At 33.4% G+C, this 15,697-nt stretch overlaps 1 protein-coding gene across 1 annotated transcript; it reads left to right on the forward strand.

Annotated features, from left to right (window-relative positions):
• The first annotated feature begins 5,782 nt into the window (after positions 1-5,782).
• Positions 5,783-11,244, forward strand: LOC120082573 (ARID/BRIGHT DNA-binding, ELM2 domain and myb-like DNA-binding domain-containing protein). The gene is made up of 3 exons (XM_039037813.2): positions 5,783-5,997; positions 6,151-7,162; positions 9,968-11,244. The coding sequence occupies exons 1-3, from the start codon at positions 5,993-5,995 to the stop codon at positions 10,841-10,843; spliced, it is 1,893 nt and encodes a 630-aa protein (XP_038893741.2). The 5' UTR covers positions 5,783-5,992; the 3' UTR covers positions 10,844-11,244.
• Positions 11,245-15,697: the final 4,453 nt, after the last annotated feature.

Raw genomic sequence — 15,697 nt, forward strand, 5'->3', positions numbered from 1 at the left:
CTTACTACATATATATTTTGTGTCCATATCAACCAATCAATAGTGTGATAATCCTTCACATATCGTTCATAAGTACAGCTGGGCCAATTTACCGTTTTGCCCCTGTAGTTACATCTAACTCTTTAAGTACCACTGATCCCTCTAATGAATATAAATCATAGTCCTACTATGACTGAGTCCTCTCTTCCAAAGAGAAGTTGTGGCCACTATGTTTAAGACCTAGAATCAACCCTTAGAGAGCAATCTATCTACTTACCCTTGCTTCAGGGAAGGGGTGAATTCTATCTTGTGTAACTAAGTTTCTAGCTCCCAAATCAGACAAATTCCCAAAAAGGTAGGCATGTTGAGTTGGCAATATGGCCACTCTCACCCATACTAATCAAAGGATTGCCCTCAAAGGCAGAAGTTCGCAAAATACTCAGGATTAAGGTCATGTCACCTATGGTCGTTTAGGTGAGATGTAAGTCTCAAGTATCAACGATGTTATATAAAGAGACTAGTCATCTCGTGGTTTGGTCTTATACAAACTCTTTGTATAGAATACCCCCGCTCACATGTCTCCATATGAATGGTCAGGATCAACAGTTCACAACACTTGTAAACCTCTACAAAGTGGGTCGTATTCGTAGTGTCACCATGATCAGGTATCTCTCCTTAATCCTTATGCTATAGACCTTTTTAGATGATCACTTAAGGCATGATCCACTTGTATATCTCATATACATGCTTAAGTTTTCATACAATAGCCATGGAGCTTTGTTTATTGGATATGAGTAAATGCAAAATAAAATAACTCTTATTTTATTCATAACAATATGTACATTTTACAAACTACGAGATTCCAAGAGAATTAGGACACTAATCCCAACAATATCTACAGTGAGGGGAGTGCAACTACTAGGTTTTAGTGGAGTGATCCGATAGTTAATGAATGGTGGTTAATTAGGTTAAATAGTTTAACCGGTTAATCTCAGATCGTTGGATCCCATGATCTGTAGGTCTATGAGGTCCTTCTACTAGCTCATATCAGACTAAACCTTAGAATAGTGTGACGAATGAATTTGAAGTATTCAAATCCAGTTTTTGGAGCAAAGCGTTAAATATATACTGTGAATTAAACATAAAGAGAGAAAATAGAAGATATTTAAATAAGATTTAAATATCAAGATTATGAATAGAGATTCATATTGATTGGGATTACTGTTGGATTTAATATTAAATTAAAATAATTAATTATTTGATATTAATTTAATTTTAAAATTAATTTTGAAATTAAAAAGAATTAGTCAAAATTGTGTTAAAAGTTAAAATTATTGACTAGGTAAAACAATGCAATGAAAGTCAAATTGTTGACTTTTGACTTTAAAAGTCAAAAAGTCAAATTTTTTGACTTTGGACTTTGAGAGTCAAACGTTGACCTTTGACCAAGTTAGTGGAAAGATCCAACAATTGTGAGTAGGAAATGCCAACATTTGCATTGCTAAGTGTTGTCTTCAATTGAAGACACTTGCCCCACTAATCTCACTTTGAGTTGGTGGATTTTTTAGTGTCAAATTCTCATCAAACTCAAAGTTGAATGTTTTGCATGAAATGGTCTTTAAAAGGAAGAGTTTAATGAATTTTATTCTTCTTGGCCAAGTGAAAATTTATGAGATTATGTGATAACCTCATAATTATTTTCTCTAAAAATCTTAACAGTCACTCACTGGATCCCACCATCCCGTTCTAGGGCTGGAGTATAGTCGGGAAGATTCTCGTGGTGGTCTATGAACCGTTCATGAGGAGATTGGAGTTATTTTGGAGAAGATTCAAGTCTACAAAAGTTGTATTTCTTCTATCCTTATTTACTTGTGTTTAATTGCATGCTTATTCTTTGACATTAACCTAATTAGAGTACTTTAGATCTATTTTTCCTTCTGTTACGCATGTGTTCGTTCCATAAGAGTGTGTGTGTAAAGAAATAATACACAAAGATTTAGTAGTTAAACTATATGCTCCTGTAGTAGTTAACCTGAGGAGAGCTTTGCTTCATTAATGCTATCTTGAAAAAACATAGAGAATTGCTTGTTGCTTTATTCATTGAACATGTGAGAGCTTTTCTACAAACAGAGTTTTGGGAGTGTCAAGAAGAAGCTATAAAAGTCATGTCTACCTTGATAAAATGGGTAAAATTAATTGTACAGAGAAAACAAGATCAATCAATCTTTAACAATGAAGGTTAATCCAATTGATTGTTATCAATTTCATGTCATGGATATTTATATAACCTAAATAGAAAAATATACATACAATTCAATTAGAAAAAAAAAAAAAAAAAGCTTGCTAACATGTTGGAAGATAGGTGTAAGATGCCTCCAAGATAGAAAATAGAATCTAGTAACATAAAAAGACTTTTGACCTCTAAATAGAATCATGCGTCTAGGGTAGTTTTTTTACCTCTAAATAATTTGCTTTTATTATTATTGTTTTTGTTTTGAAACTTTTTTGTTCAATAATTATACCCATTTTTTTTCTAACTTTTAAAACTTTATTTTATTTTATTTTATTTTATTTTTATTTTTAATGGTAATGAACAACAATTGACCCACTTTCTTGTAGAAATATGGTCAGATAATTGAGAAACTAAAGAGAAATAAAAAAAAATTTATTCATAAATTTTCTCCATGAATTTAATCTTCATTTTCTTTTTCTTCTTCTTCCTGTTGTTGCTTTATACTTTTACTCTGCCGCGATTTTTTTTAATTGAATCCCCCTATCATCTAAATTGCTAATGGAATGCTACTACATTTCTTCAACAATGTCGCTTTCAATTCCTTCAAATTTGTTCATGTTTTACTAATTCATGCAAAAAAATGTTCTTGATTTTTCTTTTTTCAAATTTATGGTTTTTTTTGTTATATGTTACTAATGGAGAAAACATGCATAAAGCGGAAGCAAACAGAATCATTAAGCACTCTAATTACATTTAATTTGAGCTACAAAAGCATGCTTAAAATAATTTCAAGAGAAATAAGGTTTCAAATGAAGTATACTTTTGAAAAATCCCTCTTGATCCTTGTTGGACTCCACGAATTTGACCTCCAAGTCACTAGTAGACCACCAAGAGAGTCTTTTCTACTATTCTCAGTCTTGGATTTGAGTGATAGAACTCAAAATTGAGAATTGCTCTCTAGAGGGTAGGAAAGGGTTTGAGAGAATTTCACCAAATTCAAAATTTTCAAAAATTCAACATGCAAGCTCTCTTCAAAATATGAAATTGAAGTTCTTTTAACAAGTTTAAGCATGCTAGTCTTTGAGCTAATTAACAGAAATTGCTAAGTGGGTCGTGTCCTATAGTGTTATCAGAATAAGATACCCAACCTTATTCATATAATAGACCATTTTGGCTATTTACTCGAAATTGATTTATCTTTATGTCTCCACATAAAGTTCAAGTATTCATGTAATAGCCATGAATCTTAGTTTATTGGATTTAGTCTATGCAAGTACAATTTATCTATTCAATAACAGTTTTATTGAATAAATATCAATAACATCTTTATTGCAAATAGAACATGTTTAACATTATAAACTGCGAGTTTTAGGACATACAACCCAACAATTACATACTTTTAAACTACATGCATACTTTTCCAAATCTTCTTAACATTAATTTGATATGTGAATTCAATTAAATAAAAATATATTTTATTAATTTCTAAGTATGAATATTGCACTTAATGTAGACAAATACCATTAATATATAATTAACAACCTTACAATATACTTTAACAGTCATCAGTCTTATAATAATTGAAAGTGGTTATCGAAGTTGATTTATTGAAGATGATTTTCGCTAGAGTTTATAGTCGAAAGTGGTTGTTGGAGCATGAAGTTGGTCACATGAAGATGGTATTGGAGTTGGTCGTCGAAGGTGGTTTTTCGAAGCCCATGGTCACGCGAAGGTGGTTGTCAAAGTTGATCATCGAAGATGATTTTTTACCGGATTGTGTGCCGGAGGTGGTTATTGGAGCCCGAAGTTGGTCACATGAAGGTGGTATTGGAGTTGGTTGTTGGAGTTTGTCACTGGAGGTGGTTGTCGAAGTCTGGAGTTGGTCGTCAGAGTTGTTCGTTCGAAGGTGGTCATCGAATTTGATCATGGAAGGTGATTTTCGTCGAAGTTTGTAGTCAGAAGTGGTTGTCGGAGCCTATAAATGTGGTTGTCGGAGTTGATCATCGGAGTTTGTTATCGGAGTTAGTCATCGGAGTTTGTTATCGGAGGTGGTTGTCGAAGCCTGAAATTGGTCATTGAAGTTTGTCATGTGAAGATAGTCATTGGAGTTGGGTCATCGGAGTTGTCACCAAAGGTGGTTGTCGTAGCTCGGAATTGGTCATGAGAGTTGTTCGTACGAAGGTGGTAGCCGGAGTTATCATCGGAGGTGGTTGTCGGAGTCCGACGTTGGTTCTCAGAGTGTGACATCGATACTCGCCAACAATTGCTGATGGGTAGAGCCATTGAAAATATGGAACAAGAGTTGGAGTGAGTTGGTAAAATATACCAACTCAGCTCCACCCTCATTTAAAGTTGGTGGGCATTGAATTGATATATTATACCAACTCAACTCATGATGTTGAGCCAAACACTCTATTTAATGCCCCTAAAATTGTCCTATTTTTGGCAATTTTCCAAAGTTAATAAGATTTAAAAAAAAACAATTAAAAAAACTTGTATGTAAACTTCTTCAAATGTCAGTTTTACAAAATGGACGATTAAAGTAAATGCACGAACGATTCTCAAAGGAAATTATGACTAAGTGTCCAAATTGATTAATTTATTAAAGTTTTAAAGTTTAAATGGTACAATTATAAATTTAACATGACATTTTCCAAATCAAATAATAGAATAGATAAATTGATACATTTACGATTAGATAATATATAATTAAATTTTACTTCATCTTTTGAGTCAATCGATGATTTAAGATAGTATCAAAATATGTGGTTTTTTTTTTGTATTATTTATGTTGCATGAATTACTTTAAGACCAATGGAAATGCTACGTCAAACTCATTGACATGTGAAACCTATGAAGCATAGGCACGGATACGATTACATGATACAGATACGATCGGATACGACGATTCGTTAATTTCTAAAAAACTAAGATACATATATGCCTAAGGATACACCATTATATATATATATATTAAAAAATGAGGATACTAATACGTTGAAGATACATTTTTTTTAAAAAAAAAAATCTAGGATATAGATAAATTTAGCATACACGTTCATGACAATAGCACAAAATAGAATATGAACACTGAAATAAAATACATGTTGAAGTACAATAGTTAATAAAATGCAATAGAAAAGTGACTCATATTACAAAGAAGAAGAAGATTAGAGGGAGAAATATGAAGATAAACAAAAAAACAGATATCCAAATAGTTTATATTTTGGTGAACTTTGTGGGCACTCAAATGTGAAAATGAAGATTAGATGATTTTAGGGTTCAATTTTTTATTTTTTTTTTTTTAGTTTTGGACTCAGTAGTGAGCTTTTTAAATAGTTTACCTAGTTTTAGATGAGGAAAGATTAGATGAGTTGATTGTTTTTTTCTTTTAAAAACTAAGTGTAAAAATAGATATTTCAAATCACGTATCAGATATATATATGAAAAGTATCGATATCCGGTATATATTTGATATTGATTCTTTACCTCACATGATGTATAAGTACTTTAAAGTTTGAAACTATCCTAAGGTCTAATATGTGAAATTTAATAAGGTGCATCTAACGAGAATAAGGAAATCTTGGGAAGCCACCTGCGTGCTGTGTTTTCCCTTGGCTTTCGTTTTGTTGAGCTGCCCCCCATTTCATTTTAAAACTCATCAAAGTTCCTGCCTTTCATATATTTGACCGTCCCCTTTTTGTCTTGGTTCCATCTTCAACCGGGCAATCTGCGTCTTCATAACGGGTTGCAGAAAAAATGGAGTCCCAGATTCCCTAAATGAGGTAGACCCTTTTGAGTTTTCTTAGCAAAGGGTTTTATCTATCATTTGCCCTAATCTTGTAGGTTTTCTTTTTTTGGTTTCATATGTATTTTTAACGAGAAAGAAACGAACGATAGGGAACCCTGAACTGCGATTTTTGCTTTTTATTTTAAAGTGGGATTGAGTTCATGGGGAGATGGCCTATTTCATCCAATGCTTCCATTGTAGATTGCAACAAAGATGTTGATCCTAATCCCAGTAATGGCTGTTGCATTGCCCCGGATTGTTTGGTTGAAGGAAGTTACGCGAATGTTAACTATGATGATTGCAAAGCCACGATTAGATGCTATTTTGAGAAAATTCTTTGGGTTTTTCTAAAGGAAATTGGTCGTAGAGGATCCATTAGGCCAGTGGCAGCGTTACTAGGTGAAGGGGGATCTTTGGATTTGTTTGAACTGTTCATGGTAGTAAGAGATAAAGGAGGTTATCAAGTGGTTTCAGAAAAGGAACTATGGTCTTCAGTGGTTTTGGAATTAGGTTTGGATCTTGGGCTTTCGGCTTCAGTGAAATTGATTTATTCCAAGTACTTAAGTGACCTAGAGAAATGGCTTATGGTGAGATCTGGAGGCACAAAACTGGAAAATGGGAACTCTGATTATCACTATAGGAAAAGCTTTCCATTTTTGTCGGAACTGGAGGCAAAGGTTAAGTGTATGTTATATGATGAATGTTCTGGATTTAAATCTAACAAACCAAATGGGAATGTTAATGTCGCCACCGCTGCATTGGAGAAGGAAATAAAATTCCCTAAACTAAAGAAGGAAGAACACGATCTTCATGGGGATGTTACACCAATTCAACAAAATTGTACTGAGACACCTCGGGATAATGGTGAAACCGATCAAATCCATGTTATTGAAGATTGTAGAAGTTTGGCTGCTGTTAACATTGAAACTGAATTAGACACTCATGGGAGATATCGAGAATCGTTATTACGAATGCTGAAGTGGGCGAGAAAAACTGCAAAGCATCCTGGAAATCCATCAAATTGTACAGTACCAGGGGCATCCAAGTGGAAAGCATATGCCAGCGATGATGCATTATGGCTTCAAGTTATCAGGGCAAAGGATGCTCTTTTAACTAGGAAAGATGTTGACAGAATTGCTGAGAAACGTCTGTTAATACAGGTAGATTTCACCCACTTCTTCTGCTTGTCAGCCAGTTCTCTCTCTCTCCCCCTTCCCATTTTAACTTAACCGTTAGACATACATACTTGGATTCTTGCTTTGGACTGCAATTATGAGCAAAAACTGACCTATGCAGGTAATACGATCTTTGGCTTTCTTTTTCAGGATAGATGTCTCCTGATTATGATCAACGCCCTTTTCATTCTTATTTAAATGGGAAATGTTACCTCCTGCTATTAGAACCTCAGGTCTCCATCATCATAAGCAAGCAGCACGACTTCTATGTCACCCTGTCTTGCATCCTACGTGATAACACGATGGACACAGTGAGGAAAACTTAGATTTTTGTCATTGGGTCTACTAGTATAGTTTTCAATAACAGATACTTTAATGACAATAGAGCAAGGTTGTTCCTTGTTTATGGGTTCGGACATTCTGTTTCTCGTCACCTTTTAACTCACCATTAGGAGTTCACATCTCTCAGTTTTCAAGTAACTGTGCCTGTAAAGAAAGAGTTCTTGCCACCACAAAAGGAATGTGTGTATATTTATTATATTTCTTTTAGGAGAATAAGGTCATAGTGTTTCCCAAATGGAAGTTGTTATTCATAAGTTATACTTATAAAGTCAAGTGTCAAGTTCGGCAGGGTATATGCTCTTGGTGGAGGGAGCTTCGATGCTGTTCATAGGGTTTCAGATTTGTGGGAAGGAAAGGATGAGTTCTTCAAGGAATAAGTTTACTGGATGGATATAAATGTACCTGGGAATTCTAGGGTTAAGAAATCGAAAGTGGATTTTACATAGATTCCCAGAGATCTGTAGGATTGAAAAGGACGAGAGTTTCATCAAGAATTCTGAGGATTGAATAAGGCTTGCTTCATATTAGTGAGAGCTCTAGCTGGAAGAAAAATTCCAAAGGCCAGGGGATTTAGGAGGGTGATGCTAATAGCTCCTAGGAGGAATAGCAACCTAGTGATTGTGAACTAGACTGCTTTCACTAGGAGGAGGATATGTGAAGTAAGATTATTAGTATATGTATGTATTTTTTTAATAATAACAAGTTGTCTCAATTTTCTGATTTATTTTTCATGGACCAGGAGGGTTTTTGTTGTGGGGGGAGGGATATCCTTATATGTATAGAAGTACCTTTACCTTGGGCCTATGGTGACTGGTGAGCATCATTTTCAACTTTGACTTTTGGTAAAAGGACTCGATAGGATCCTAGGATGAAGGGCTGCTGTTGTGATCATTAGGATGGGGATCTTTCTCACATCCTCCAATATCTGTGTCTTCCTTCGTGTCTAACATTGTTTTTAGATATCAAGAGTTATTAGACAGAGGACTTAAATCTCCTTTTCCTTTTTTTTACCTGTCGATGCTCATAATCATCTACTCGAAAGGATCGAGAGGACTTGTCTATTATTTTAGATAGGTGGAGGCTTGAGTCCAAACTCATCTGCCATACATGGATTGTCCATGTTGTCATGGAAGAAATCAACCAAGTGGAGAAAGCCTTTCCGAAAGGAGGACTTACCCTTATGCAATTTGATGTTTTCTTAATGCCCTTTTTTTTTTCGAATATATATATATATATATATTTATATATTTATTCAGAGCTTCTCTTGCTTCTCATCCTGTGGGACTGTGTTATGAGAAATCTATTCTAGTAATGGATGAAGGAATGTTTTGATTCTCATCTGGTTTGTTGGAATAGGGTGGTTTGCCTTTTTGCTTTAGTTGTTGTAGGCATCAGAAACTTGGATTCCAAGAACACTGTTTTGCTGGATAAGTGGGTTTTAGAGATCCTAATTGGAGGTGGCTTTGTGTTTGGTGTAAAATTATTATGGGCAAGAGCGGTCTTTAGGTTAATGGCCAATCCTTCATTCTTGTTAGAGGTAGTGCACACCATAGTCCTTGGAAGTCCATTTTCTTGGGCTTTTGTCCTCTTTGTTCTTGGATGATGGAGATTATGTTTTTAGGAGCAGAGATGGTCTAGTAGGAGCTCGCAATCTACTTTTTCCCCATTCTTTTCACTATTTTTCTTGACAAAGTTGGCCTTTTCATTTTATTTTTATTGAAACAAATTATTTCAGTGATATAATTATAATAATAATCATAATATATATATATAGGGAAAAAAAGGAGAGAAAAGCTTCAACCCTCAGCTTAGGAGGTCCCAAGAAAGCTCCCTTCTTAGGCAAAATATGAAATGTTGAATAAAAATCAATTTAGTGGAGTTTCCCCATGTGTACACATGTATTATACTAGATAGAAATATCATTGTTTTGCGTTGGGCTTTTCACATCTCTTTTATTTTTCTTTTGAAAATTTGGGAAACGTTGTGAGCTTGTTTTGACATATTTGTGATAGTCATGTTCAAACGCTTGGACATGACAATTAAACCTGAAGAAAAATGTCCAACTTGTCTGTTACACTTGTTTATTTGCAACCATATGTCTCCATTGACTTAGTTGGTTTCGTACATCCTTTGTTTGTTATGACAAAGGTTCCTTTCACTTATTCATATATGCTGATGACATATATAAGTTTATGAACCATGTTCATACAATTGAATATATATCTAAATCATTTTATCTATTACTTCGTTTTCCAAAATGCCAACGTGGCTGTTCTAGTGTCATATTTATGTTGAATGTAGGCAGTGCCTATATGCTCACTCCTTAGGTTGGGAAGCATAAGTTTTAGCTACGAAGAAAGAAGCTTATCTATCAATGGATTCTTTGTTTAAACAGAATTAATGAACTACTGAGTTTGAGAAAAGAAAGATTTTGGTTTAAACTTGCAGAAGAAAACAAGGATGCATCCATCCATTTATGAGGATAATATTGATAACCATCAACTCTCTACAGAAAGGATCTGTTGCAGCAAAAAATCTAATGCATCGGCGTGCAATAATTCACATCCAACCATTCAAAGTAATTGTATCAGTAGTCTAACAACAGAAATTGGGAAGGGACTCGAGAATCAAGCACTCTCGAATGGTGATTTACCATCTAAAATGGAAGACAATCAGCCGAATGAAGATTCTGTTGAGAAGCCAGTTCCCACAGGTGCTTTATTTCAAGCAGTGATACCTGAGTGGACTGGCAATATTTCCGATAGCGACTCTAAATGGCTAGGGACGCAGTCATGGCCTTATCAACACGGAAATATTAATTCCGTAGTAAGTGATAAAAATCCCATTGGCAAAGGGAGACCGGATTCTTGTAGTTGCCAATTTCCAGGTTCTGTTGAATGTTTTAGATTTCACATTGCGGAAGCAAGGATGGGATTAAAGCTTGAACTTGGTTTGACATTCTATGATTGGAGATTTCATCATATGGGGGAGGAAATATCTCTGCAGTGGACTGCTGAAGAGGAAAAGAGATTTAAAGAGTTGGCAGTATCAAGTTTTAACAATCAGAGTCGGTGCTTTTGGAACTATTCGTTGAAGTGGTTCCCAATGAAATCAAGGAAAAACTTGATAAGCTATTACTTCAATGTGTTTCTTTTACGGCAGAGAAGCTATCAGAATCGTGCGACTCCAAATAGCATTGATAGCGATGATGAAGATTTAGAGTTTGGTTGCATCAGTGGTGATTTTGGGGCTAAGGCAATGGAAATTTTAGGCTCAAAGTCTGTAGAATGTGCTGAAAATAGACAGTTCACAGATGTGGAGTAGAGTCCATGGAGGCAACAGGCAGTTTGAAGAAGAGGAGGAGAAAATTGAATAATGAAGTCTATAACTCAAACCTTCCCTGCATCAACGTAATTTTTCTCAACATGCTGCTGCAGCCTGCAGCAGAATCTGAAGTCAACCAAAAGAGGGGAAAGAAAACCAATTTTGATGAGAACACGTTTTTACTGCACAGCACCATTTTTGTTGGGGGGATCTGTATGCTATCGGCTGGTGAGGAGAAATACGAGGACAAAAGAGAGCCATTGGTACATTTGTTTGTTTTGAATTTGTGTATGTATGGAACTCAATCTGGTAGTTCTTGGTTTTGTATTTGGAGATTGTTGTAAGCATTTTGAAGGGGCTTCGAGAGAATTTCACCAAAGATTATAAAGTCAACTTAAACATATCTCAATAGGTTAAAGACATTTGTCTTCAACCAAGAAGGTTAGAGAATTGCATAGCACCATTGCATCAGTGATGACCCTCCCAACTCAATGTTGTCGTATCCTTGACCCGATGAGGTGGGCTGATGCGATAGGAACTTTTTCTCAAAGTTTTTTCACTCAACCTTGTGTTATAGATCTCCCTCCCATCCTGATGATTTTTGCATAGTCTTGTCACAAACGTCCCTCCCATTTGCGGATGACCATAATCCGATAATGAGTAGGAAGTTTTCTTTACATAATGTGACAACCTTCTCACTTATATCGACACTCATAACATCTGGCTGGTCATCTGATCAGTCTTTTAAAATCGTAATCGGGATACCCAAAAATCATTGGGTTGGAAGGGATGTCTCTAATGCGAGATTAAGTGGGAAAGTCGTGAGAAAAAGTTCAAATTGCATTGGCTCATTTCATCGAGTCAGGAACATTAGGCTAAGAGTGTCGTCCCAATGAAACTTTATACTCTATTAGGTGCTGTGACGTAAGTATAAAGTTAGACTTCATTGGTTTATGGGGACAAGTCCTTAAATATTAAGGCCTTGTGAAAGGATTATCCGTAAAAAATCTGGTTTGGGTTTGGCTAACCTTAGGTACTAAATCCAAATCCATATTTGGGGAGGGAATTCTCATTTCCAGGTTCAAATAACAAACTTCTCTCTAAACCCATTGTTTCCTCTCTTTTTCCTTTTTTTTAAATACAAAAAATTGGTAGGATTTATCCCTTTGTTCTCCATTTTCCTCACAATTATATGGTGGGTTATGCTAATTTCACCCGCATCTTTTTCTGTCATCTTTATTGAAATAAAGTTATTCTTTTCATTTAGGCTAAATTATACATAATATTCTTAAATTTTGTATTTTAGGTCAAAAATACATTTGAGCTTTCAAGGATTCAAAAATACCGTTAAACTTTTAAAATAGTTCAAAGGCTTAAATCCTATTTTTGTCTCTAAATTTCAAAAAACGTTTGTTTTAGTTTTTGAATTTTTAAAAAGTGTTTATTTTAGCCTCTACCGTAAAGATTATGTTAACATTTTAAAAATGAAATTTGTTTAAGGATGAAATTGCATTTAGCACGAGTTGAGTAAGATAAAAGTGAAGTAAAATATCAACAATCAATGTACTAAAATAGTGACGAGTCAAAATCTTGGATACAAAATGATTTTTGAGATCTATAGAAAATCGCTTTACTATCCAATTCAAAATTGAAATCCTAGATTTCTTAACATGACTAATTTATTTGGTAGCTTAGACGTCCAAAAATACAAAGCATCTCACCATTATGTCTAAGTGTTAACAAAATCCTAATAGCAGAGACCAAAATAAGCACTTTTTAAAAGTTCAGAGACTAGAATCGACGCTTTTAAAAGTTTAGGGATCAAAATAAAACAAGATTCAAAATTCACGAACTAAAATAAGATTTAAACATAGTTAAAAATACTTACCATTAGTTTTAGATGGAAACTATTAAGGGGTGTTTGGGTCCTCAATTTCAAGTGGGTGGGTGAGCTGTTATAGCCTATGAAGCACAGATACGACTATACGATATGGATACGATCAGATAATTTCTAAAAAACGAGGATATTGATATGTTGAAGATACATTTTAAAAAAAAAAAAAAAATCTAGGATATAGATAAATTTAGCATAAAAGTTAATAACAATAACACAAAATATAATATAAACATTGAAATACAATATAAAAAAAGTAACATTTAAGATGTTGAAGTACAATAGTTAATAAAATATAATAGAAAAGTGACTCATATTGCAAAGAAGAAGAAAAGATTAGAGAGAAGTATGAAGATAAACGAAGAACTTATTGTTGAAGACATTCAAATGATTTATATTTTGGTGGACTTTGTGGGGACTTAAATGTGAAGATGGAGATTAGATGATTCTAATCTATGGTTTGGTCCGTTATTTATTTATTTTTCTTTTAGTTTTGAACTCGAATAGTGAGCTTTTTAAATAAGTTGCCTAATTTTAGTTTGAGAAATATTATATGAGTTACTTGTCTTTTTTTTCTTTAAAAAAAAACACGCATAGAAATAGATACGTCAAATCGCGTGTCAGATACGTATCTGGAAAGTATCTGAAAATATAGATACGTCAAATTGCGTGTCATATATGTGTCTGTGAAGTATCTGGAAGTATCGGTATTCGATACGTGTCTGATACTGATTCTTTGCCTCATAGATTAATGAAGTATCTGTGCTTCATAGATTATAGCACACTCCATCTTTGAGGCTCCAATTATACTGATTAATGTTTTCAACTATTTTAATCTATTGTAATCCACATACTATAGTAATCATTGACTATGTAACCAACTTAGTGCTTCAATCATCGCTTAGTATTTTGTGTAAAAAATTCATTGAACTTTTCAAAGTTTAAAAAATACTCTTAAACTGAAAAAAAAAAAAAAAGTACTCTTACAATTAATATATGAACACAAATTGTCAATACTATCCTACTTCTCTATTTCCCCTTTTTTCACCCCTCTTCCTCAATATCTTCTCGCTCTCTTTTTTTAAATGGTTTGACATTTGTTTATTTAAAAAAATAAAAAATAAAAAATAAGATCGTCTAATTTAATTAAGGTATATAGACTATAACAAGAAGAAAAAAAATAATGGAAGTATTAAGAGATCTTAGGAATTAAGTATTTTAACAATGTTATACGTTAGTAGTTGAGCGTGTGTTAGTAGTCAATTGTTTTATTATTATTATTATTTTTTTTAGATTTGACTATTTATTCTTTTGGTATGTTTTAAGGGGATTTTGATTTCGGAATTTTACGAGATTTTATGAAATTTTATGTTTGATTTTTATTTTGGTTGGTGAGAAAATTGGTACTAGAATTGGATAAATGAGAGAAAAATGAAAGTATATATATGAAAAAAAAGGAAGATATCTATATAATTTCTTTTAAAACTAGTTCATTTCGGACTAGAAAAAACTTCAAACAATTTTTCACTATGCTAATTGTAGTAGCATTTAATTAATTTTTTTTTTTTTTGAAATTATAGAACTATTTTTGTAACAAGGTATTAACTGGTTTTGTTCCTATACTAATGGACATTAAGGGTATTTTTTATTATTTTTTTAATGTTTAAAAGTAATTTTTATACTTTTGAAAGTTCAAAATATTTTTAAATAAAATACTAACGATTTTCATCCAAAACATATGACAAAAAACATTTTTGAATTTTTTTTTTTAAAGTTTAAAGTAGTTTTGAAACTTTTGACACTTTAGGAATATTTTTCATGCAAAGTACAAATTTTGAAGTTTTTTTTTTTTAAAAAAAAATAATAATTTAGCCTTTCATTTATCTAGGTTTGTTATTATTGTTTTTTTTTTTTAAAGAATCATTTATCCATATTTAATTCATTTATAATTTTCTAATCTTAAGATAAGAAAAAATATTTTTGACGACTTATATTAATATTTTAAAAAACATTTAATTTTAAGTTAACATATTAAAATTCGAAAGCATACTTTATTTTCAAATTACAATATTGAATGTAGCTGTTCGTTGATCTTCTTGGATGATCGGCCTTTGGGCTTGTTAATCTTCTTGGATGACCAGCCTTTGGGCTTGATGATCTTCTTAGAGGCTCCAAAGAATTTTAGTCTTCAGGTGTAGTTAGCTTCATGAGTCAGAAAGTCTTCTAGTTGTTCTCTCTAGGTCCTCTAGAATTTCTGACTTGCTTGGAGTAGTCTTTGGGCCTGTTGATCATTTTAGATCGCCATGTGAGCTTTTCCTTGAGTTTGAGGAGATTGAATCTTCAGCTTGTAGGTTGTGAAGATACAGTCGGTTTGTTGAAGTCTTCTAATCTTCAAACCTTCAAATAGTTTAGATCTTTAGTTTTTTAGAATTTGAGTGTTTTAGTTTTCGAAACTTTGAGAAGCTTCAATCTTCAACACTTGAGAGCTTGAGAGCATTGGTTTTTAAGAATTAGGAGTTTCAGTATTTGGATCCTGGGAGCTTAAATCTTAAGAGCTTTAATATGTCTTTTGATCTTTAGAGCTTTAGTATGCCTGTTGATCTTCACAGCTTTGATATGTCTTCTGATGTTTCATAGCTTTAGTATGTCTTCTGATCTTCAGAGCTTTGAAGGAGTTGTGTTCTTCAGATTTTAAGAGAGTTTTGGCTTTTAATTCTTCCAACTCCCCAAATGAAGAAATAAAGGCTCTATTTATAAAGGTTTTTCATGGGCCTTACATGGGCTTGAGTCTAATTACTTTATTGGACCCAAATTGGGTTTGGGTTAAGGTTGGGCTTGGACCCATTTGTTGTTGGGCTGAAATACTGGGCTTGAGCTTAATCTTTAATTTTTCCATTAGGCTCGGGGTTTCATTAATGATGTGGCAACTCGTGATTCGTCGAAATTTCTCATTCAACAAA

Source organism: Benincasa hispida, chromosome 1 (genome assembly GCF_027475165.1).
Source record: "Benincasa hispida cultivar pf3 chromosome 1, pf3_genome.v1.1, whole genome shotgun sequence".
NCBI lineage: Eukaryota > Viridiplantae > Streptophyta > Magnoliopsida > Cucurbitales > Cucurbitaceae > Benincasa > Benincasa hispida.